Below are 26,082 nucleotides of genomic sequence, written 5' to 3' on the forward strand. Positions count from 1 at the left end.
GTGAGAGGCTTCTTCCTTGCTGAGGAACAGGGAACCCTGGGGCAGTAAGAAAGGCCTGAGTGGTTTATTGACGCTAATTTCAGGTGGTTGCCCCTCATGGCCACCAGCTAGTCATCTGTTCATGTCCTGGTGACCGAGCTCATGTCCAGAAACTGCAAAGGCTCCAGTGGGAATCACGGTGCAGAAGCTGGGAGGCTGGCCACACAGGCCCTGCCTTGGGCGGCACGGACTCGGACCAGATCCTGAAGGAGGAGACAGCAGTCCCAGTAGAGATTCTGGGGAGGCCAGGCCACACTCCACCCACATGCAGCGGGTGCCCCAACACTCCAGTCTCCACGGGAACCTTGGCTGGTGCCTCAGAGTGGGGGCAGCCAGACAGGACTGCCAGCCAGCGAGGTCCTTGGGAGGCTGGCGTGATGAGCCAGTCCAGGCTTCCAGGCAGCAGTCACAGGTAAATGTGGCCCTGGATGGACACATCCCTGGGGGACCTTGACCTCCAGCAGTTTCAGGCCAGTATCCATCCCCAGGTGGATGAGGACCTGTAGCGCCTGGGGCCCAGGCAGAGCTCAGATGAGGGCAGCGTGCCTCTTGGACTTCTGTACAAAATGCATTTCTGCTTAAACACAGACAGGAGTCAGCAGGAAGCCAAGCAGCTCAGTCCTGCAGCTCCTGGGACTGGGCAGCAATGCAGCACAGCCTGTGGTGCCTGAGCCTGGGGTGGGCGGGCGGTCCCCAGGTCCCACCTCCATGTGGACGCAGCTGGAACCTCAAAGGCCTGGGACTCACAGCTCTCAGAGAGGATGCAACGTATCTGCTCACCATGGGCTCCAGGGCAGAGGAGCACCCGGGGTCATGCAGGCTGTCTCTCCCATGGGGCCCAGACCCCATGTGCCTGGCTCCCCACCTGGGCTCAGGGGCAGAGGCTGGAGTGATGCCCCAGGTTGGTCACACTGAGTGCCACGTGCGGTGAGGAAGCCCTGCAGGTGGGTGGCTCCCCCTTTGCATATGTGGCTGGAATCAGACAAGCCAAGCCAGGGCCATGTCTGGGCCCATCCCAAGGCCTCGCTGGGCAGCACCCAGCCTTTGTGCATGGGGGCCCCTCCTCTGCGGTGCGTGGAGCTGTGGGTGGACCTTGGAGTCAGACGTTGCTCACCCGGGCCTCCACAGAGGAGACAGTGGTGGGGCCCACATCCCTGTCCAAGGGCCGCTCACGCCGGACGTAGCGCGGCTTCCGCACTGAAATAGAGTCAGAGACAGGCGGGGTCAGAGCAGGGCCTGACATGGCAGGAGGGCAGCAGCCTTCCCTGCGGCTCACGGGAGTGGGGGTGGGCAGCCACAGGAGAATGGGGGAGGAAGCCCACTGAGCTCCACCTCCTGGAAACCCAAAGCCCCTTGGCCAGGGCAAGGGTCTGGCTCTCCTGAAACACAAAGGCACAGGTCGTGATGTGCTAGAGGGTGGACGGTAGCCCCCTGCAGTGTACCCATCCTAAGGCCCAGAAGCTGGGGATGTGACCTCACTTGGAGAAATGGTCTTGGCAGATCTGATTATCTGATGGGCCCTAAATCCAGTGACCAATGTCCTCATGAGAGGGAGGCAGAGAGCAGGAGACCCAGAGGGGAGAAGCCAGTGGAAGGTGGGGCAATGGCCAGAGGGATGTGGCCACAAGCCCAGGGACACCTGCAATCCCAGAGGTCAGAAGAGGCAGGAGGGACCCGCCCCAGAGCCCCTGGAAGGAGCGGCTCTGCCCACACCTGGACTTCTGACTTCTGGCCTCCAGGACTGTGAGAGAAGACACTTCTGTCCTCTCGAGCCCCAATTTGCAGACTTTGTTATGGCCATTGCGGGAGACAACGCAGGCACCTGTGCTTGGACACGGCGCCACTCAGGAGAAATGAGATGTGTGTTTCACCGGACAGAGCAGATCTAGCCTTGACAGAGTAACTTCTCTGTCCCCCAAAGGAGGACGTCCCCACCTGTCCCCACTCCAGATCTCTGCATGGTGGCAGGAACAGTCTGGGGAGGAGGCAGGTGACGCCTGCTCTGTGGCTTGTGGCTGCAACCTCTCTACTCACGGCATCAACCGTGACACAGCTGACACGGTCAAACTAAAGTGCCCATCACCCTGGAGGGGCCATGGGAGAGCCGGTGAGAGCCACCAGCTCCTGGCTCGGGCAGAGCTGGGTCCTGGAGAAGGGCAGAGGGTGGCAGAGGTGACTCTGGACCCATGTTGGGAACCCTTGACACATTGAGCATCTGAGGAATAAAAGGGAAATTCTCACCAGAGACAAGGCACCCGATAGGATGCGGGGTAGGAGGAGCTGACGTACCTGAGGACTGAGGTGGGGGAATCATCACGGCCTTGAAAAGAGGAAAAAGCACAGTGAGAACTGTGGGCAGGACGACCACCAGTCCAGACGGACAGACACCCAGATGTACAGACACAGGGCCTCTGCCTGCCCATTGGGTACTTACGGCTTCGCCAGGCTGCAGGGCGGGAGCTGCAGGGAGAGCACAGGTGTCACCGGGAGGCCACAGAGCTCCCTCAGCCTGAGCGGGGCGAGGGGGGGGGGTGGCACATAGCCTAAGGGAGCCTCAGCCTGGGGAGCCCTCAGCCTGTGGGGGTCCCTCAGCCTGAGGGGGCATAGCCTGGGGGAGCCTCAGCTTAGGAAGGGTCCCCTCAGCCTAAACAGGTATTGAGGGGCCATCAGCCTGGGGAGGGGTCCTCTCAGCCTAGGCAGGTGTCCGTGTATCCCTTAGCCTGGGGGTCCACAAGCCTGCAGAGGGTCCCCGGATCCAGGCTCACTCCAGTCACTACTCCTGTGTCTGTGGATGCCCTCAGCCTGCCCCTGCACTTGGGATGGTGTCCCCTTATCGCCTTGAATCAAGCCACCCACTCCCCTCCCCAGCATCCTGCCATCTCCATGGAGCAGACAAGCCAGTCTGCAGAGTGTCTGCCACCGTCACCCTTCACACTGAGACCCCATGACATCCACATAGACCATTCCTAGGACGTGACCTCCCCCCCCCATCCTGACACGACAGCCATGTGACAACCCAGCCCCCTCTAGGCTGCCTGAGATGAAGCTTTGCCCCCAGACACCAGCATCTCAGCCCTGCCCCATGCTGTTCCCCTGGGACCCCTGGAAGGAGGGGGTACCTCTGTTTCTTCCATAGAAGACCTTGGGCAGCTTGCTGGCTCGCTTGAGGTAGAAGAATGCAGCCACGGAGAGGATGAGGCCCGAGCTGATGAGAAACGTCCCCAGGAAGAGGGAGGCGGCCACCTGAGGGCCCCCTGCAAGCAAGGTGAGGGCTGGTGGTGTGCACACCTGGGCTCCCGCAGGGCTGAGGGTCCTGCATGCAGAGGTGTGGGCCTCCCTTGCACTCAGCTGACTCCCCAGGCGTCAGCTGGGGAGTTCTCAGGGGGTGGGCTGTCGAGAGGTCCAGTGTCCCCAGCTCAAGCTCTCCATCCCCTCCTCATCACTTGGCACCCACTCAGGGCCCCACAGCTCTGGCACAAGGATGACCCTGGCTTGCCTCACTGCAGCCTGTCGACTGTCACCCGGGTGGCCTTCCCAGTACCAGGACACCAGCCATCTCCACCTCCACAGGATCAAGACAGCTGGCAGACTGATGCCAAGCAGGGGGACTCTGCGTTCAGAAGCCTGTGGCAAGCGCCCTTCTGACCCTGCCATGTAGACAGAAGGCCAGCTACGGCCACACTGGAGCCTCAGGAGGGACAACTTCCAGCTAAACTGGCCTAGATTTGCCACAAAGGAAATGGGCTCAACACTGGACTGCATGGGCCTTACCTACCCCTCTCCGCTGCAGGGCCCAGCCCCATATCGCAAGAGGCAGGGGCTATCTGTGCCCAACTGCCCTAACACTGCTGTTCAGCCCACAGCAGCACAAGGCTACTTGCTTCCAGTTCTGAGACTCGCAGGGAAGGCCTGAACCATTGGTCCAAGTCAATATGTCCTCTGCTGAAGGACCAGGGTCTGGACAATCATAACTCCCATCACGACCTCAACACCTCAGAAGAGGAGGTGGCCTCACTCATCCTCTTGAATCAACCCCAGGCCCAGGGCAAGTCCTGCCCCCTGACTGCAGTGGCCTCGGGTGGCCTGAGTACCATACCCCCATGGCCTGGCCACTCTGTGGCTCTGCAGGTGTCTCAGGTACGATGGGACGCCTGGCAGCAGGAGCAGGCTGGGGCCCAGAGTGCCCAGGAGGTGGCTCCTGTGTCTGCCCTGAGGACCAGGTGGCGTAGTGGGCCCTTTTCTCTGCCTACAGTGTCTGTAGTCTCTTCAGAGACCTACATCCTAGAGGAGCCCCCAGGGACAGGGCTGGGGTTCCTCAGGATGTCCTCCCATCGTGGAAAACCATACGTCTTGGGTTCCCAGGGACTGGGGGGCTTGGGCAGGGTGGTGGCTATGAGCAAGGCAAAAGGTTAAGACGTGCAGCCTGTTCAGAGGCATGTGGGGGCCCATGCCAAGTGACCCCAGCCACACCCACCCTTTTGAATCAACCCCAGACCCTGACTTCAAAGCTGATAAAGCCTCCAGACCACGGGCTCTGCTCTGTGAGCAGGGCGGGGTCCTGTGCAGAGCTCTTGGCTGGGGTGGAGTCTGCCCTTGACTGTGGACATGGCCCTGCCGTGGCCAGCACGGGTGACTGCGTCTGCACTGGAAACGGCTCTGATGGTGCCCTGCATCTCCCCAGAACTGGCGTGGTGAGCTGAGAAACTTACCAACACTCTGCCACCCAGGCATCCCTGCGCTCTTGTTCACAGGGAACTGTGCACCTCGGCTGGCAACTGTGGGGGAGCACAACAGTCAGTGCTGCTGGAGGACCCCTGGGGAGCCAGAGATGCAGCCCAAATGCAACTGTGGCCGGGAAATGGGAAAGGGAGGTGGCCGTGGAGGCAGAGCAGCCCCTGCCCCACAGCTGCTCTGAGGGACATGAGGACTCAGGGAGGGGACTCTGCGGGTGCCCACTGGGGGACAGTGTCCCAGGACGGGGGACAACAACCCGGATCCCCACCCTTTCCTCCAGAACTTGGAGGTGTGGCCCCCTGGTGAGAAGCAGGCCGGAGGACGGGGTGCGGAGGGGGGCGGAAGGACGTACGGCCTCTGCACTCAGAGCTGTTGTGGGTTCCGTTCCTGCACTGGACGCAGCTGACACTCCCATCCTCGGTCGGGCGCCCGTAGCAGCCTGTGCCGGGGGACAGGGGAGGCAGCTCGAAGCACAGCCACGCCAGCTGACTGCCTTCAGGGAGCACTATGCTTTGCGTTTGTAAAACTATGTTTATTCCAGAACACTAGTTCACCCATTCTGGAAGTTAGGATGGACTTCAGAAAAAGAAGCCCCTCCACAGGAACCACAGCCTGCCTTTTCTTGTCTGGGGATCCCCATGGGCCCCTTACTGGACATCTTGGAAACGGCTTCTACAAGAATGGAATCTACAAGTATTAGGAATAGGCCTTCATTTCTTGTAAGAACCGGGCTTCTCTTCTGAAGCAGGTAGACTCTTTTTCCTTCACTTGGCATTTCTTGGGAGGGGCAGACCTCGGGGAGACGTCTCAAGGAGGCCCAGGAATGTGGGGTCCTGGGCACAGACCTGTCGCCAAGGCAGCAATACCCTTGAGGGCTCCCTCAGCCAGCCCTAAGGTAACTGGGCTCCTTTGCAAAACTGCCAGGGTGGCTGACCACGAGGAGGCCCTGGGCTGTGTGTGCAGGGCAGGACTAGCGACCAGACTTAAGGAGCAAAGGTTGACTTTATGGAGCCTTACAGCACCTGGAAAAGAGCCCAGGGCCTGGCTCACTAGCTCTCCACCTTTCCCAGTGAGTAAGGAAGGTCACCGCCCAGAAAGGCCAGGAACCTTGGCACATGGGGACTCAGGAAGGGGGAATTCACCCCAACCTAAAGATACTAAGGTGAGGTCTGGAGGTGAGTCCTCGGCTAGGCTTCCTGGATTCGAGAGGCCTTCAGAAGTCCCATCTGAGAGTCCTTGTGAAGAGGCCAGCAAAGTAGACTTCAAAAGAGCCTATGTGGTCAATCACTGCTTTGGCTAAACTTCTTAAACAATCAGGCCCAATTTAAAGAGGACAGACTTATTTTTAAGTCACTTTGTGTCACTGTGATTTTCTCTGGTGGAAAGGGGTGGCTGTAGAGAGAAGTGATCTTTCAGTAGCAGACTGGTCTGGCTGGTGGACAGCAGACTCCAGTCCTGCTCTTCGACCTTGAGGTCCAGCCCCCATAAACTGCACTGGATCCTGAAATCCCCAGCTCCCCCAGAGTCTGGCTCTGACTCTCTAAACTAACGTTTCTGCCTCTCGCCCACCTGCTGACTTGGAATCACCAAGAACCAAAACTGCCTTTTCCCAAAGCCCTGCAAACAGATGTGAGCTTCAGGGCAGTCAACTCAACAGGTCATGGCAACCTGCTGCCATGTGGGCCTTCTGGGAAGTTCCAGAGAAAATCGGGCTGTATCAAGGATTTCCATACTGCCCCCCCCTGCTGCCCACATGCAGAGGCCTCACTGTGGATGGAGCCCACCCGCAACCCTCTTTCTAACGTGGTCTATGCGATGGCCTGTCCCAGGACTGAGGGTCAGCGCAACGTGGGAGCCGGTGATTGCCTGGTTCCATCTGCTTTCTTTCCCTTTTGCTGACCTCCTGTCCCACAACTTCTAACCCAAATCTCTCCATGGCTACCAACTTGGTTTTCAATATGTGACACTATCTGAAGGTAAAGTTTCAAGTGGAGACTGAAGGAAACCAGAATATGTCACCACTTCAGCACAGAGATTGTTTTGAGGTGAGGCAATGAGAAAACAGCAGGTGCCAGAAGGGTGCTCTGACCTCCCTTTTCTTCCCAGAAGCAGGAAACAAACCCCATGAGAGCTGCCCCTTTCCCCCAACCAGGAGGAGACGGGACTCAGGGGCCTTGTCACCATCCCCCTCGATCCCCTTCAGCTGCCCCAATGTCTCAGTCACTTGCCCACAATCACCTCCTCATTCAATCTGATGTGTTAGCACTGAGGTTCTGCCACTCGTTTGGGGCTTCATTTCCTCCTGAGTCACGTAAAACGTCACGCATTTTCTGTACTTTGCTGCTCCTATCTTACGTCAGCTTGTCTCAACCCAGCTGAAACTCGCTGCGGGGAACAGGCAGTCTTGCCTGCCCCTACCTCCCAGGACGAGGCCACTGTGTCCTCCTGGGGTTCTGCCCTCAACTCCCATGATGAGGCCCCATCAACCCTGCTGCCTCTGCCCACACCCCAGCCCCTCCTTCACTAGGCCGCCTAGGCTGGTTCACACCAAAGCTCACCTGGGCCACACAGGCTAGTGCCTGGGCAGGTGGCGTTGATGTCCCCCGCATCCACACAGCACTCAGGCTGCTGACCCTAGAGGGGAGACAGCGGTGAGTTTCTGTGGCCAGGTGGTGTGTGTGGGCCAGGTCCAGGGTGGTATCCACAGAGGGGCTCCCAGAGAGCTCAGCCCTATGCCCAGGGCCCAGCCTCTTGTAGTCAGCATCTGGGGACTGCACCTGCTGACCTAGAGCAAGGTCAGGACACACGACTACACCACACAGAGCCTCCCTGGGACAGCACTTGCTCTCTGGCAAGCGTTTGGAGATTGAATCAACAACTGAGGTGTCCGGTTGGGACCTGCTGGGGCCCTCTCCCCAGCACCCAGACTCCCAAGAGCAGGAAGGAGACTCCCTCGGGCTGACCCAGAGAGCCCGTCAGGGCTGTGCTGGAGCAGCCTAGCGGGCAGGGATAGACCCCCTCCACTGCCCGCTGCCCTCCCTCGGGGCCTCCCGCCACCCTTTCTCAGGGGTCTCTTGGATCAGGGGCAGAGCTGCCACCTCTCGCCTTGTGAGCTACAGGCAGGCACAGGGCAGGCATTTCACACATGAAGTTATTAGTCGCCGCTTGCAGCTGGTGGCTTTGAAAATCAAAAAATGAGGCTGCTAAGAAAACAGGCACATGCGTTTCTGGACTGTGGTGACTCAGGAAGATAAACCCAGGCTCCTGTGGCCTCCCTGCTGAGAGGCCTGGGTGGCTCTCATGATGTGTCTGCCCCTCCCTCCCGACCAAACAGCTCACAGTCCTGGACGCCTCAGTGATGCTCCTGCAATAGACACCCCCTGGGGGGATTCCAGCTTGGCCCCCACAGAGGAAAATTTGCCCCAGGGAGCACTTCAGGGGCAAACACGCTGGCCAGGCCCACATGCAGGAGTGGGTGGTGTGGGTGCTTCATTCACAGACCAGATGGTTAGAGGTGCCTCGAGAGGGCGTTCCAGGAAGCTCTGCTCTGTGTTTACCCAGGTTTCCCAAGACCCGGCCCAGGACTGGCAAGGAGCGCCTAAGGGTGGCCAAGAAATGGAGGGCACCATGGGGGCCAGGCCAAGCCTGAGAAGGGAGGCTCAGCTGTCCTGTCCCACCCAACCCAGCTGAGGCAGAACGGCCGGAAGGCCCACCATCCTGGAGACAGGCAGCCAGGCGTGTGTAGACGCGGCCAGGCACCTCCAGGAACCACTGCTCAGCACACCTGTGTCACTGACTTGGTAGTTGTCACCTGGCCAAGTTGAGCCTGGAGCGGGCATCTGTCCATCCCACTAGCTCTGGCCAGTGCCAGTGGGCAGCTGTGTGGAGACCCCATTTCAGCTCCAAGAAGACGTCCAGCTGGGCAGAGGGAAAGGAGGGTCTAGCAGGCAGAGAGGAGCAGGGGCCAGGGGTAGGCCCGTGCATCAGCTGCCCACCCAGAGTCACAGGCCCCAACCCTACAGGGTGTACAGTCAGTGTCTCTGGGGCTGGGACAAGGGTGGCGTCCACAGGTAGAAGGGCGAGACCCCCTGGTGAAGGGCCCATGTGCCACATGACAGGTGCTTACCGCAGTTCCTGAGGCTCTGCTAGCAACTTCCACCAGGAGGCCAGCCAGGAAGACGGCACGCCGGAGCGCCATGTCCCGGAGTGCAGGCTCTGTGAGAGAGAGGGGTGCTGTGTGGCCGCAGGTGCCACCTGCCAATGCAGGGCATGGTTGAGGGAGGTGGGCTGGGGCAGAGGACACTTACCTGGCCCTCTTGGATGAGGGCCGCAGACATTCAGGCCCTCGCCACCCTCGATCAGCAGTCAGGGGGTTGGTCGCTGGCTCCAGAGTGTCACAACCCTGGAGCCCAGCCTGCAAATCCAGGTGGACAGGTGAGGCCCCGCTGCTGGTCAAGCACAGCCAAACACGTCTGGGCCTTGGCCTTGGGGCTCAGGGTCCGACCAGACTTCCCTTCAGGAGCCCCCAGGGCTCAGCCTGCCCGGATCAGGATCCGACAGACTCCCTCCCTCCCACTGGCTTTCCGCCGCCTGTGCACTGGGGCTGCCCAGAAGGGAGGCTGAACCTGAGCGGAGGGGTCAGGGGAGCTGGCCATTCTACCCGCCACTTCATCCTGTCCTCGTAAGACCTGCATTCATTTTCCAGCATTTTCACCCAGAGACAGAACTGTCCGGCGGTGGGTGTGCCTCTGAAGGGCCAGGCCGGTCAGAGGAACACAAGCTGCCCACCTGCTGTCATCACAGAAGGGCGTGTGAGCAACCTCCAGCTGGGGCGATGGCACAGGGAGTCCTGGGCAAGAGCTTCTGGTGGGCGGTGGGTCCAGAGAGCAAACAGATGAAATAGGACCACCAGCCTCAAGTAAACGTCCTAACACGGAAACCACTCGAAACGAGACAGCCCAGGTGATTTAGTGCTCATGCTGCCACATCTCTAGAGTAACCAGGGAAACACACTAGCCTGCACGACCCTGGAAGTAAACGTTAGTTGGATTTTTAATCAATTTCTGCCAGGTGGGAACCACAATTATAATCTGTCCCAAACACACAAAAGTCACTTCTAAAAAGACTTTTCTCTTAATAAAAACAGCTGTAGGAGGAAGCTGTGCATGAGGAAGATGAGCTCAGTTTCAAGGGAGGGTGTGTCCCAAAGAGCGCACTTGGGCCTGGGGGATGATGAGCGGCTCCGTCCACTGGCCTGGGGCCCAGGGGTCCCAGGCTGGGGTGTGTCCTGTTGCTCACTCTGTGCTGGGTTCAGTCCAGGCTGATGGAGCAGATGGTGCTCCCCTAGTCTGGAGTCAAGTACTCTCATTAAAAACACCAGCTCTTCCCTGGGGCACCGGCCCCTCTCTAGGATGTGAAGTCCCCTCAGTGGCAACTACTGGTGTGACACACACACTGCCACCTTTGATTCAGGAATCAGCTCAGCCGACACCTCCATCTGCTTCTTAACAGACACCACTGATAGTGTGCACACCACACTGCCCCTCCTCAGACCCCACCACTACACGTGGACTGTGTCTCCTGGAATTTCAGGGGAAAAGACCGCACCATCCACGCACCTTGGGTTGGGCTCCTGCCCATCAGCATGGCCACGGGGATCTTTGAATTCCTCTGTACTTTGCCCTCTTGTGACTCAGTGGCATCCACTGTAAGGATGCTTCCCCTGCCCACTCCCTGCCAATGGCCACATGGGTGTTTCCGCATTTTGGCTAACGCTGCCGGGGACATTCTTGGGCCTGTTCCTGCATGGTCACTTGCCTTCCTTCTTGGGTCAACATCTGGAAGCACTGGGCCAAGGTAACTCTGAGAAGCTAATGCCCAGCTGTTCTCTGGCCATGGCTCCACATGCAGCCTCTGCAGCTCTGAGCGCCTCACCTGCTCCGGCCACACCAGGTCGTGATCACACATTGGCAGGTGGGTGGCGGTTCTCCTCTGTTCCCATCTGTTTCTGCAACTAGATATGGTCAGCACCTCTGTCCTGCTTGTGGGCCACTCACACACCTTACATCTCCTGTGATGAGTCTATTCACATCTCTGGGCCACCGTGTTCGGCTGAGCTGTCTTTCTATTATTACGTGCTAGCTCTTCACATGTCCTTTGCCGGGTATGTGTACTGCAGACATTTCTCCCATTCTGTGACTTGTCTTTTCATTTTCTTATGGGTCTCTTTAGAAGAACAAATGTTTCATTTTCATAAAATTAACTGCACCCATTTTTTTCTCTAATGGTTCTTGCTTTTTTCCATCCTAAGCATTTTTTCAGATTTCTTAGCATCTTCTACGTAAATAATCATGTCCTAAGCAAGTAAGTGCAGCTTTACTTCTTTACTTTTCCTGGAAGCTTGTTTCAGGGCACAGTATTTGGTCTACGTTAGAGAACATGCACTTGAAGGAATCTGTGTTCTGCTTCTGATGGGTGTGGCTCTATAAACACCACTCAGGTCAAGACTCCAGGAGTACCGTTCAGACCCTCTGTGTCTTCACTGATTTCTTTAGGTCTTTTGTTCTAACAACTGGTGAGAGAAAGATGTTAAAATTGCCTATGATTGTGGAGTTGCTTATTATTCCCTTTATTGGGTGTATTTGTAACTGATATGTTTTTCTGACAAAACAACCTCTTTATCACTAGAATTTTCCGGTTCTCTTTGGTAATACTCCCTATCTTGAACCTACTTTACCTGAAATTAGTACAGCCACTCCAGCCTTCTTGTGCAATTTGTATACATACACATTTTGCATCCACTTATTTTCAGCTTGTGATTTTTATGTTTAAAGTGAATCTCCCATAGACAGCATGTCATAGGGTCTTGCTTATTACCCATTCTTATCATTTCTAACTTTTAACTGGAGAGTTTAGTCCACTAATATTTAATGTAAATATCACTGTGGTTAGACTCAGGCCTACCATTTTATTATTTGTTTTCTACTTGTTCCTTTGTCTTAATACACAAAAGATTATTTTTTTAGAACAGTTTTGGCTCATTGCTAAACTATGCAGGAAGTGAGAGAGTTTCATACACCTGCTGCCCCCACACAAGCAGAGCCTCTTCCATGATTAACATCTTGCCCCAGGAAAGCACTCTGATGAACCTACATGGGCACATCACTCTTGCCTCAAGTCCATGTTTAGAACAGGATCACTTTTGATGCTGGGCTTTGGCAAGTGTATAATGACACTGTGGTTGGGTTTAAGGCTACTGTTTTGTTTTCTGCTTGTCTCTCCAGTGTTTTACTTCTCTCTTTCCTGCTTTCTTTTACATTATTTGAATTTTTTTAAGTTCCTTTTCAATTTACCTTCTAGTTCTTTAGTTATGGTTCTCTGCATTATTTCATGGTTGTTGCCCTGACCCCGTTTTACAGCCTGCTTAGAACACTGAAGCACGACACGCCAAAGCAGAACCTGCAGGTCCGTGGACCCCTCACTGCGCTTCATGTGAAGGCCATCATGCATATTTCACCTGTGTGCATTACAAACTCAAGACACGTTCTGATTTTTTTCCTTTAAATGCATATTTCCATTTTTTGGCGGGGAGGGGGAGTCACGCGGCGTGCAGGGCCTTAGTTATCCGGTCTGGCACTGAGTTAGTGCTCCCTCCACAGGCAGTGTGGGATCGTAATCGCTGGGCTGCCAGGGAAGTCCCTAAATACATACTTTAAAGAAGACATTCCCCCAAGTATTTACTCTTTCTGACGCTCATCACTCGCATAAAGATCTGAGTTTCACTCTCATATCATTTACCTTCAGCCAGGAAAAACTTCCTTTAGCATTTCTGACAGTACACAGATGATGGCAACAAATTCTACCAGCTTTCATTTTTCTGAAAATATCTGTATTTAGCACATGATGCTGGGAGGTTGACTATCTTTCTTCCAGCACTCCACTGGCCCTCTGATGGTAAGTTCCTAGTGTTCGCAGCACTGTGTGCATGTAATCTGTTGTTTTTCTCTGGCTGCTTTCAAGATTTTTAAAGCGAATCTTAAAGTGTTCAGTAACTTAAAAGTGATGTGTCCAGGTGTGGTTTTAGTCATATTCACCCGGTTTGAGACTCCCTGAGCTTCTTCAATCTATAAGTCTCTGTTTTTCGCCACACTGGGCGAGTCTGTTCTTCGAGCGCTTCTCCTGCCCCACGGCGCCTCTCACCTCCTCTCTGGGCCCCACAGTCACTGTGCACGTCACACTCGTCGCTGCCCTCTGAGTCCCTAAGGCTCCTCTTGCTTTCCCCCATCTGACTGCTTCTTGTCCTTTCCAGTCTATTATGCCCATTCAGTGAATGTTTTATTTCAAGTGTTGTATTTTTCAATTCTAAAATTTCCATTTGACTGGTTTTAAAAAACATTTTCTATCCCTCTGCTGAGATTCCTATGTTTTTGTTCACTAGGAGTGTATTTTCCTTTACGTCACTGAACACAGTTACTCCGTTGGCTTTGAAGTGCTTGTCTGATCACCCAACACCTGAGTCATTACATGATGACAGTCTGTTGATTGATTTTCCCTTGAGGATGGTTCATAGCACCCCAGCTCTTTGTATGTGGAGTAACTTTGGATTGCACAGACTCTGCAACCTGTTATGTTGCAGAGACTCTGAATTCAATTATATTCCTCTGAAGAGAGGAATGGTTTTGATTTGGTGGTGGTGGTTTAGTCGCTAAGTTGTGTCTGACTTTTGCGACCCCATGGACTGCAGCCTGCCAGGCCCCTCTGTTCATGGGATTCTCCAGGCAAGAATACTGGAGTGGGTTGCCATTTCCTTCTCCAGGGGATCTTCCTGACCCAGGAATCGAGCCCAGGTCTCCTGCAGTGCAGGCTGATTCTTTACAGAGCTACAAGGGAAGCAAGGGAAGAGAGTTTATGGTTATGATTTAGTAGGTAATTAATTTCATTAGATTCAAAAAGGAAACCGTCACCATCATGTTGTGATAAGCGGTGGCCTCACTCTTGGTCGAGGTGGCTTCCCACCTGCCCTGTGTATGCCTGGTTCAGGGCTTGGCCAGAAATTGGAGTAGAATTTATTTGCAGAATTCCTTTTTCTGGGAATTCTCTTACTCTGAAGCAGCTGCATCTGCCCAGCTCCTCCCCCTGTCTAACAAGGAAGGGCGTGGTCTTTCCACCCGAGTTCTAACCACCCCACACCGCCCCTGCAACTACACTGCCCTCAAAGTTAAGACTTACAAACAGGAAACACACTCTGGGCCTGCCACTTCCTCTAAGTTTAAGCTGCCCTCAGAACCTGCCTGCCGTGTCCCTTCTCAGGTGTCCTCAGGCAGCTGCTTCCTGTAGTTTGTTCTTGGTTGATAACTGCCACCTGAGGGAGAGTCGCTTTGTTGGAGCTAATTCTTCTACCCTAGAACAACTAACTGCACTGCATGGTTTTTTTATTCAAAAACCCAATGGTGGGCACAGAGGCTGTTTCCGACGTGCTGCCCCTGGTCAGCAGCAGGGCACATGGAGAGAACTGCTTGGCCACGACGGTCTTGTCTCCACTGGGCAAGAATCAGCCCCAGGGCAACAAACAGGGGATGGATGCCCAAACACTATTCTCGTTTAAGAACGTGACTCCAGTCGCAAAAAGATTAATTTAAAACAGTAAGTTACACTGAACATTACTTTAGTAGCCCCTTTCATTTCTAAAACATTCCCTGAAGGATGATCAAATTAATCATCTGAGGTTTATTCTCCTATGATATGTATTTTCACAACTTTGAGATCATACAGCACCTGTTGTGTGCCAAGCACCACTCTGAGTTCTTCACTCATATTAACCCATTGGACCCTTTCAACAATGCCTGCAATAGATTCCTTTTAAAGAGGGGAAAACGGGCTTCCACAAGACCACATGGCGAGTACATGGCAGGGTGAGGACCAGCCAGGCCTGGTGCCAGAGCATCTATCTACCCACCACACTGAACTGGGGTCCAAATGTTTCTCCTGAAGCCAGTGGGCACTGCTTGTTTTACAATGTTCAACTAATACATTTAGCATGTCTGGCCAAGTATGGTGCAGTTCTACAGATGTTCTCTCTTTTTTATTTTGGCTGCACAGAGAGACTTGTAGAATTTTAATTCCCTGACCAGGGATCGATCCCAGGCCCTTGGCAGGGGGAGCACAGTCTTAGCCACTGGACTCAGAAATTCTCAATGTAGTAAACAAAGACATCTGAGACTTTAAAAATTAAATATAGTACACCTCTATTTTTAAAGAATATTAGCTAAAGACAAAAATTGTGTTGTAGGATTTTCTAGCACAAGAAGTAAAACATCCCTCCAAGAGTACAAGAAGTAGAAGGTGGTCACTGGAACCCTCTGTATACAGATCTCACATTGTTTGTGAAGTATAGGATTAATTTTTAAGGTAGACCATGACAAATTAAACCTCTACAGGAACCCCTAAAAAAGTAACAAAAGAGCAGAACTAAAAAGTCGATAAAGATCAAACAAAATTTTTAAAAACTTGGATTCACCAAATAAAAGGCAGGAAAGGAGGAATAGAGAAACAGATGGAAAAACAGAAGTCAAACATGAAGGTGGTAGACTTAAACTCAAACACTCTAATAATCATACTAAATACTCCATCAAAAAGTAGAGATTAACACTACTAACCACTAGGGAAATGCAGCAAATATACTACTCCATAACCGTGAGGATGGCTGCTATCCAAAAAAGCCAGAAAAAACGAACGTGGAGAAATTTCCACCACCTTTTCTGTTGCTGGGGGAAATGTTAAGTGGTGCAGCTGCTGTAGAAAAGGGCAGGGCAGTTTCTCAAATAAAACACAGAATTACCATATGATCCAGCAATTACACTTGTGATTATACACTCAAAAGAATAAAAAACAGGGTCTTTAAGAGATATTTGTACACTGGTGTCCACAGCAGCATTATTCACAATAGCCACACAAACACACAAAGGGTAGAAACAACCCAGATATCCATCAGTGAATGAATAAACAAAATGTGGCCCATCCATACAATGGAATATCATTCAGCCTTATACAGGAGGAAATTCTGACACATGCTATAACATGGGTGACATAATAAAAAGTGACATAAGCTAGTCACGAGAGGACAAATAATGTGTGATTCCACTTATATGAGGTCACCAGGGCCATCAAATCCATAGAGACAAAAAGTAGGAGGGTGGGTGCCAGGGGCTGGGCAGGAGGAATGGGAGTTAGTGTTTAATGGGGATAGAGTTTCAGTTTGGGAAGATGGAAAGTTCTAGAGGCAGATGGTGGTAAGTATTGTACAATATCATAAAAATTCTTAATGTTACAGGCTATACACTTAAAAATGGTTAAAATGGTAAATTTCATATTATGTATACTGCAATAAAATATCCAGAAAAAATGAAAATACATAATACATATAAAGTGCCTCATAAATGATAGTTATTAAAGTTATTTTTTTAAATAGAGATTGTCAGAATGAATAAAAAAGCAAGACCAAATGATATGTGCTTTATAAGAAACAAGTTTGACTCTTGTATAGATATATATAAATAATATGCATAATATACATATTTTAGAAAACTTATGAATTTTTGCCTAACTAAAAAAAATTATGACAGTTTGATTCCACTTGTTTAACTTAGTATGAATAGATTGCTAGGTTTCTAATTTTAAAAATAGATATGAGACAAGCAACAAAGGTTTGCTGTACAGCATGGGGAATTACTGTCAATATCTTGTAATAACCTACAACGGAAAATATAAAAAATAATATGTTTATGTATAACTGAAACACACAAGAAAAGAATTCTACATTTTGAAATTTAGTAATGTTTATCTTTTTGCCAGTTTTTCTAAATGTCCTATGGACATCTAATAACGTATGATATACAAAATTTTAAATATTTTATGTAGGATATAAGATTAATATAAATTAATATAAGTAGAAATCTATTATATTTAAATTATTAATGACATCATTCAAGATGCTCCTATTCTTATTTTTTCTGCACTTGATAAAATATTCTCAGAGAAATGTTAATATGTCTCACTATGATTATATTTTTTTTCCCTTATACTTCTTCTGATTTTTGCTTTATGTATCTTTGTTCCTTTGTTGTTACATGTCAAATGGTTTTATGTCTATCTTCTTTGTGAACTGTACTTTTTATCATTAAAAATATTCATCTTTGTTTCATTTAAAAATAAATAAAATTTTAAAAGAAGCAAATATTTTAAAAAAAGAAGCTTGAAACATAAAAACACAGAATATTGAAAGCACAAGATGGAAAAGATAGTCTATACAATTACTGAGCATAAAACACTCATGCCAATATATTGATACCAGACAAAGCAGACTTCAAGAAGATAACTGCCTTAGAGAAGAGAGGGACCTTTCACAACAATAACACAGTAAATTCATCAAGAAGATAATCAATCTTCTTGTATTGATTTGTATGCACTCAATAAAACCTTCCAAATACATGAAGTTGACAGAACTAAAAGGAAAAAGACAGATTCACAACTGTGATTGGAAACTTTAATATCCCTCTTTCAGTAACTGACTGGACGAGTAGACAGAGAAAAAGAGAAAAAGGATATAACTGACTCAACTCACAAGTACAGAATATGACACTCAACAAAAGTATAAGACACACTCTTAAGTGCAAACAAAATATTCACTAACAGACCATATGCTAGACCATAAGACAAGTGTCAACAAATTCAAAGGGTAAAAATCATACAGAATATATTCTCTAATATATTCAGAATATAAATCAATAACTAAAGATACTCAGAAAATCTCCAAATATTTGTAAAGGGAACAATAGACTTCTAAATTACTCGTGGATCAAACACAAGAAAATTTCAAGTATTTTTAACAAAAAGATAAAGTGCAACCTATCAGATTTTGTGTAGGAAACTAAGCAGTGCTTAGAAAGAAATTTGTGGTTTTTAATGCCTGTATAAGAAAAGACAAGTGTAAAATCATCAATCTATGCTTCCATCTAAGAAGACAGAAAAAGAAGAGTGAATTAAACCATGTTAGGCAGATGAAGGGAAATAACAAGAGTAGAAATGAATGAAACAAAAAATGAACAAAAGTTAGAGAAAGTAAGCCAAGTCAAAAGGTGGTTCTTTGAAAAGATTTAATAAAATTGATAAACCTCTAGCAAGAATAATCAAAAAAATCAATGTGAATTATCTACATAGAAATTAAAAAGCAGACAGGCATCACTGCAAATACTACAAACCCGGTGGGACCATCAGTCAATATTATAAACAACTTTACGCCAATATATTCAACAACCTACTGCTGCTGCTGCTAAGTCGCTTCAGTCGTGTCCGACTCTGTGCGACCCCATGGACAGCAGCCCACCAGGCTCTCCTGTCCCTGGGATTCTCCAGGCAAGAATACTGGAGTGGGTTGCCATTTCCCTCTCCAATGCATGAAAGTAAAAAGTGAAAGTGAAGTCGCTCAGTCGAGTCTGACTCCCAGCGACCCCATGGACTGCAGCCTACCAGGCTCCTCCGTCCATGGGATTTTCTAGGCAAGAGTACTGGAGTGGGGTGCCATTGCCTTCTCCAAATGAGCAAATTTATTTAAATACACAAATTAACAAAAATGACACAGATGAAGAAGAAAAATCTGAACAATCTTATATACCTTAAAGAAATTGGGAGCTTTTCTGGTGGTCCGGTGGTTAAGAATTCACCTTGCAATGCAAGGGACACTGGTCCGATCCCTGGCTGGGAAGAGCCCACATGCCGCGGAGCAGTTGAGCCCGTGCACTGCAACTACCGGGCCTGCATGCCTAGAGCCCATGCTCTCCAACAGGAGAAGCCACCGCAATGAGAAGCCCTTGCTCTGCAACGACACAGCGGCCACCGCTTGCCACAACTAGAGAAAGCCCATGAGCAGCAACAAAGACTGAGCACAGCCAAAAATAAATATATTTTTAAAAAAAGAAACTGAATTAATAACATTAAAACTTCCCACAAGAAAAGGCAATGAACCCAGATGGCTTTAATGGTGAAGTCTATCAAAAAATTAAGGAAGAATTAATGCCTATACTACACAAAGCCCTTCAGAAAGCAGAGGGGAAGCCATCTGTTGCAACTCGGTTATAAGCCCAGCAAGCAGGACTCAGACCCAGACCAGCAAAACCAGACAAAAACATCACAAGGGGAAAAAAGCAGACTAACATCCCTCATGAACACAGACCCCCAAACTCTTAACAAAACATTAGCTAACTGCATGCCTGCATTCAGCAAATACTGAAAGGTGACAAAACACGACCGAACAAGTTTCTTCCAGGAACTTAAGACTGACTTTACATCAAAACCAGTCATCAACCACTTTAACAGAATAAAGGGGTTCTACTCAATATAACCATTTTAGCAGATGCAAAACAAGCCTTTGACAAAATTTCAGCCTCATTCATAATAACACTCAATAAACTGAAAACAGAAGGAGATACCCTCAGCATGAAGAAAGACATCCCCAAACAACCCACAGCTCATGACAAGCTGACTGAGACAAGGCCAGGACACTCAGCCTCTGCAGGTCTTGTCAACACCGCCCTGTGGCTCAAGCCAGAGCAGTAACGACAGAAAACAAAGCAAAAGCCACAAGGATTAGAAACAGGAGTGATCCTGCCTCTGTGCTCACAGCATGACTGTTCATATGGGAGATCCTAGGAAATTTTAAAAACCTACTATGATTTGTAGGTGAATTCAGCAATGTTCCAAGAATATAAAGTGAAAATGCAAAATCAATTGTTATTTCTATACACTGGCAATAAGTGATTGGAAAATAAAACTTAAATAAATATTAATGTCATTCACAATAGCATCCAAAAACAATCTATTGGTGGGAATAAATTTAATAAAAAAAGTGTAACTGCTGTACACAGAAAACTACAAAAGACTGCTGAGAGAAGTTCAAGATCCAAATAATGGAAAGATATACTATAATGGTATATATATATATATATAGGCACAAACACACACACATATATATGTGTGATATCTCCATTAACCCATGTGAATGAACTAGAAGACTCAATATTATTAACTTCTCCCTAAATTGATCCAATATTTTATATAATCCCAAGCAAAATTACAGCAGGCTTTTTTTGAGGAACTGTCACAAGACAGTGTGGACTGATGAACAGAGATTAGTGTAACAGAAACTGACCCTCACAAAAACAATCAAATGATTTGCGACAAGGTGCCAAAGCAATTCAATGGGGAAAGGAAAATTCTTTCAACAAATGGTGCTGGACAGCTGGTTACTTGCATGGAATAAAAAGTGAGCCTAGGACTTCCTTGGTGGTCCTGTGGCTAAAGATCCGCCTGCCAATGCAGAAGACACAGGTTCAACCTCTGGTCCCAGTACCACACTACGGAGCCTGCACTCTAGAGCCCACAAGCCACAACTACTGAAGCCTGAACCCCCTAGGGCCTGTGCTCCGCCACTGCAGTGAGAAGCTCGAGCATCCCGCTCGCCACAGCTAGGAAAGCCTGCCCCAAAACGAAAACCTGCTGCTGCTGCTGCTGCTGCTGCTACTAAGTCACTTCAGTCGTGTCCGACTCTGTGCGACCCCATGGACAGCAGCCCACCAGGCTCTCCTGTCCCTGGGATTCTCCAGGCAAGAATACTGGAGTGGGTTGCCATTTCCTTCTCCAATGCATGAAAGTGAAAAGTGAAAGTGAAGTCGCTTAGTCGTGTCCAACTCTTAGTGACCCCATGGACTGCAGCCCACCAGGCTCCCCCATCCCGGGATTCTCCAGGCAAGAGGACTGGAGTGGGGTGCCATTGCCTTCTCCAAACGAAAACCTACTGCAGCCAAAAAAAGTGAAACTAGGCTCACAGCATACGAAAAATCAATTAGAGATGGCTCACAGACCACCTGATGTGAAGAGCCAACTCACTGGAAAAGACCCTGATGCTGGGAAAGATTGAAGGCAGGAGGAGAAGGGGACCACAGAGGACGAGATGGTTGGATGCATCACCGACTCAATGAACGTAAGTTTGAGCAAGCTCTGGGAGATGGTGAAGGACAGGAAGGCCTGGTTTTTGGCCTTCAGTCCAAACTGGTTTTTGCAGTCGCAAAGAGTCGGACACAACTGAGCAACTGAACAATACAGACCTAAACACAAAACTGAATCTATTAACTTTCTACAAGGAATTACAGGAGATTATCTTTTTGACTTTTGGTCGTGTGCGTGCATGCTCAGTCGCTTCAGTTGTGTCTGACTCTGTGTAACCCTATGGACTACAGCCTGCCAGGCTCCTTTGTCCATGGGATTCTCCAGGCAAGAATACTGGAGTGGGTTGCCATGCTCTCCTCCAGGGGATCTTCCCAACCCAGGGATCGCACACATGTCTCTTCAGTCTACCTATATCGACAGGCAGGTTCTTTATCATGAGCACCACCTAGGAAGCCCATGATTTTTGGTTAGGCAAAGACTTTTAAATAGAACACCGAAAGCATGAACCAAAAAAGAAAAACTGATAAAATGAACTTCAACAATATTAAACACTTTTGCTCATTAAAATACATTGTTATGGTGGATATACACTCTATGCATTTGCCAAAACCCACAGAAAGTTATATCATAGAGTATACTTTAATATACGCAAAATAATCAACAACACCCACCAGGGATGTCAGGATGGAAAGCAGACTGTGACCACCGAATCCAACTGTATCACAACATATGACACTAACACACAGGAGGGGACAGGATGAGAGTGTTTAGAAAATACTCTTTGGAAATTGTTAAGCCCAATGATAAGAAGAAACAGAATATAAAACATTGTACTCAAGTTGATAATTTTGTTTCTCAAGGTGGGGAGGTATATCAGGTGAACAATTCTGAAACTGCTTTCTAAATACACTGGGGTGAGACAAATAAGAAAATGATGGCAATGGTGGTGAGAAGGTTACACATAAGCACTTTCGTTACAGATTACAGGTTACAGACACACAGGTGAACAGGTATATACTTACCTATCTGCTAAGAGGACTACAAGCAATGACCCCAGCAGCAGTGCCCACACCCACTGCCTGGTTCCTGGTCTCTAAATCCCACTCTCCAATGAAATGAACTAGTGCTCCTTGGAGAACTGTGGCAGGAACACTACAAGAGGAAGAGAAGCTGGAGTGGCTGGCAGCGTGAGAAAGTGAAGAAGTTCTTAAAAGTAGGAGCTGGGGGTTGATGACGTCCTGGTGGTCAAGGCTGGAACGGATGAGCAGCCAGCCAAACAGCACAGAGCTAGGTCCCCTCCAGAGTGCAGACACACACTCACAAGTCCGTCCTCCTCACGGAATTTCAGACCACACAGTGGGTCTTCCCTGAGCTTAGCTCCCACCCCTAGCAGGGTGGGCTGCCTCTCCCTGCGTGGCTGCCAAAGAGACTGGAGAACAGGACAGGAGCAACTCTCCTTGGCAGACACCACCTGAGCCAGGTGACCAGGCTGACGGCCCCCAAGATGTCGTGCAAACGTCAGCTGCTCTGATGTGATGTGACAAGAGGGCCACCTCACTTCTGGGGTCTTCTTTCCAAAAACCCACAACCCCTGTCCAACTAGAAGAAAACACAGCAGACAAACCCCAAATCAGGGACGTGCTACAAACACCTGAGGAGTCCTCCTCATAGCTGTCATGGGATCCAGGGCAGAAAGAGGACCCTGGGGCAGCATGTGACCTGAAGCCTGGAGTGCCGGGAACAGTAACAGAGCACTGTTGTGCTTCAGCTTTCACAAATGTGCCTCGGTTTGCAACTTTTCTGTAAATCTAAAACTACTCCAAAAGATTTTAAGTTAATTTTAAAGACACTATTAATAATGTGAATAGGCAAGTTCAAACAATGGATGGTAGTATCTATCTATCTGTATTAAACCCCAGTCTCCTCCATTATAGACAGATTCTTTATCCACTGAGCCAGGGCTTCCCCAGAGAAGGCAATGGCATCCCACTCCAGTACTCTTGCCTGGAAAATCCCATGGACGGAGAAGCCTGGTAGGCTGCAGTCCATGGGGTCACTAAGAATCGGGCACGACTGAGCGACTTCACTTTCCCTTTTCACTTTCATGCATTGGAGAAGGAAATGGCAATCCACTCCAGTATTCTTGCCTGGAGAATCTCAGGGACAGAGGAGCCTAGTGGGCTGCCGTCTATGGGGCCGCACAGAGTCGGACACGACTGAAGCGACTTAGCAGCAGCAGCAGCAGGGCTTCCCAGGTGACAGTAGTGGTAAACAATCTGCCTGCCAATGCAGGAAACGTAAGAACTGTGGGTTCAATCCCTGGGTTGGGAAGATCCCCTGGAGTAGGAAATGGTAACCTGCTCCAGTATTCTTGCCTGGGAAATCCCATGGATGGAGGAGCCTGGCAGGCTACAGTCCATGAGATCATAAAGAGTTGGACATGACTGAGTGTATATATATACACACACACACACACACACACCTCTCTCAGCTTGTATCCAGAGACCTAAAGGACCTGCTTAGATACCTTGAGTGGGCACCACAGGTCCAGCATCAATATTCAAGCACATGCAAATGGAAGACACAAGCAAACACCTCTCTGCCCACCAGGCCCACACGGCAGTCTCATGCCCACAGAACACACATGGAAGAATGTGCACAATTCTGTCACCCAAGGCAATGCCAGGAACCCACACAAGTGCCCTCCAGGGACGGGTATCATGCTGAGGACAACCAAGGCCGCTCCACAGACCACAAGGTCTAACATGGCACCACAAAGGAATGAGGCAGAAGTCAGAACTGTGCCTGCTTCTGGGAGGCGGGCCTGGGAAGGCTTAGGAAGTCTCAGTCAGCCCAGGGCAGCGTAGACAAGGTGCTGCTCCTCACAGAACTGGGTCTGGGAGGCCCAAGATCCAGGTGCTGGCAGATCTGGGTTTGGTGAGGCCCTTTCTGGACTGGAGAAGGCTTCCTTCGCAAGATCCTCCAGGCCCTTCCTTGGTGTATGAGCAACTGTGTTCCTCCTATTGTTGGGGTATTGATCCCCTCATGGGCCCCACCTTACCCTGAGCACCCCCAAGGGCCCAGATGTAGACACCATCACATGGGGATCAGGGCTTCCACCTGACGATCCAGAGGACCTGACACGAGGGAAGCTTTAGAGATGACAGAAGCGCCCTCTATCACCACAATGTGCCGGCTACACAGCTGTATACATTTGTCAAAATTGGTCAAACTGAATCTATGCTCCTCACTTATGTGAATTATACTTAATCATGAACTGAATAATTGCAATTCATTTTCAATTTTGAAAATCTTAGCCAAAAAGCTAAGGAATTGGGTACAAAAACTTCTTCAAGGTAATTAAAAATTCGGTGAGAATTTAAATTGTACCACGTTTTCTTTCACAACTCATTTTTCCTTAGAGGAACTGGTTTCAAGGAAGAAGTCACTGTGATTTCTGAACAAGTAACACTTCAGGTATCCAGGGGGAATTATTCTGGCTCATCAATTTCCTGATGCTGGGAAAAGCTGAGGGCAAGAGAAGGGGGCAACAGAGGATGAGATGGTTGGATGGCATCACTGACTTAATGGAAATGTGTTTGAGCAAACTCAGGGAGATAGTGATGGACAAAGAAGCCTGGTGTGCTGCAGTTCATGGGATTACAAACAGTCGGCTATGACTGAGCTACCGAACAACAACAACAATCAACTGGGGTCGCGTGCTGGCCAGAAAACCTCACGAACGCCTTTCCAACAGGAGGCCCTGCCCGGGGAATCACGGTGGGAATGCACGCTTCGCGAACCTTCCCCGCGGCTGTGGCTGGAGAGCGGAGAGGGGCAGGGGGCCAACCGCTTCAAAGTTCACGTTGCTGATCTTTGCTTTTGCTTCTCCCACTGGATCTCCAGCTCCTCAGTGAGGCCACCGCTCATTAGCGTCTCAGCAAGCAAAGGGCGCCGAGGCGGAACTTGGCTCTCGGGACAGAATGAGAACACAGACTCCTCGTTCACATGCTGCCCGTTCCGAAAATCCCCCCGCGCTCATGGAGGATCATCAGCGCAGTTACCGATCTGACAGCTGTACAGAAAACACTCCAGGCTGCTGACACGCTCTGTGGCCTCAGCAGCGCCGAGACAGTGCTGCCGGAGGACCCCTGGAGACTCGCTGGAGGGGGTCCTTGATCTTGGGGACGCAGGATTCTCAGTGATGCGGTGACCAGAGGGCGTTCTTCAAGTGAATTACGGGACAAATCACAGCTTACCTCGCGGAACTGGGCAATACAGGAGAGGTGGCAGCGCCCTCGGGGTGCCGGTGACCCCTAGAGGCGCGGCCGCTCCGCCTTTGGGAGGAGCGCACAGGGCGGGGTGGGGCGCGCATGTGCCAGGAGAAACTTTCCGGAAAACCCGGGTTTTATTTCCTCCGAGGAGCTGGTGAGATCACTGTGGCGGTTCCGATTCCGGCTAACACAGACTGTTGTGGGGGTGCTGGGAGGAGCGGAGAAGGACGGGACCCAGCTCTACCCCCGGAGCCACAGGGACCCCGGAACAGGACAAAAGGGCCACCTGGGCGCTCGGGAACCTCCGAGGAGCGCGTTAACTCGAACGCTGCGCTTTGAAACGCTGTGAGACGCGCGTCCGAAACCCGGTATCAAATAAACGGAAACTAAGCGTCAATTAAATCGTCCTGATGACAACGCACACAGACCCCGCTGAGCCACAATGGACACTCTAGGGGCGATAAACCCACTCGCTGGCCCTCCCGCGCGGCGGAGGCGTCCGGAGCCGGTGACGGGAGCGCGGGCCGCGGAGGAGCAAAGCGGACGGACCTCGCGCCACCGCCCTACCCCGCCACTGCAGCCTTGCCGGGGGGCCGCACCCTGAGGGCCGCCCCAGCCCCTGGCCCGCCCCCGCGCCCGCCCCCCCCGCCCCCGGCCCCTCACTCACCCCCGCGCCCTTCTAGTTCCTCTTTCGTACCCCCCGCCCTCCAGGCGGTCCCGTTGTGCCCCCTGGGACTTGTAGTCTCTCCGCCACCAGAGCCAGAGCGCCAGGGAGCGTGGCTCCCAGCCCCAAACTACACCTCCCAGCGGTCCACGGTATAACCGCCCGGTCAAGTGGGTGACAGCCCAGAGTTCTCGCGAGATATAAAGGTGCACGCAGAGCGACCTGGGAATTGTAGTCTAGGGCCCTGATCTGTTCTGTTCAGTTCGGTTCGGTCGCTGAGTCGTGTCCGACTCTTTACGACCCCATGGACTGCAGCACGCCAGGCTTCTCTGTCCATCACCAACTCCCGGAGCTTACTCAAACTCATGTCCA

The 26,082-nt window shown here is 50.5% G+C and overlaps 1 protein-coding gene across 11 annotated transcripts; it reads right to left on the reverse strand.

Moving 5' to 3' along the window:
* Nucleotides 1–48: 48 nt before the first annotated feature.
* C5H1orf159 (chromosome 5 C1orf159 homolog) lies at nt 49–25,863 on the reverse strand. Of its 11 annotated transcripts, none has more exons than XM_044944008.2 (11): nt 25,714–25,863; nt 9,081–9,187; nt 8,900–8,988; nt 8,585–8,691; nt 7,332–7,407; nt 5,126–5,212; nt 4,749–4,814; nt 3,159–3,293; nt 2,474–2,499; nt 2,329–2,359; nt 49–1,236 (listed from the first exon to the last, which is right to left on the reverse strand). In XM_044944008.2, exons 4-11 carry the CDS (start codon nt 8,666–8,668, stop codon nt 1,139–1,141), a joined length of 603 nt encoding a protein of 200 aa, XP_044799943.1. In that variant the 5' UTR covers nt 8,669–8,691; nt 8,900–8,988; nt 9,081–9,187; nt 25,714–25,863; the 3' UTR covers nt 49–1,138. The 11 variants fall into 11 exon arrangements, with proteins under 11 accessions (XP_044799943.1, XP_044799938.1, XP_044799945.1 ...); XM_044944003.2 differs by having other exon boundaries at nt 9,081–11,344; nt 25,714–25,828; XM_044944010.2 differs by lacking the exon at nt 25,714–25,863 and adding an exon at nt 25,032–25,648.
* Nucleotides 25,864–26,082: the final 219 nt, after the last annotated feature.

Source organism: Bubalus bubalis, chromosome 5 (assembly GCF_019923935.1).
Source record: "Bubalus bubalis isolate 160015118507 breed Murrah chromosome 5, NDDB_SH_1, whole genome shotgun sequence".
Lineage (NCBI taxonomy): Eukaryota > Metazoa > Chordata > Mammalia > Artiodactyla > Bovidae > Bubalus > Bubalus bubalis.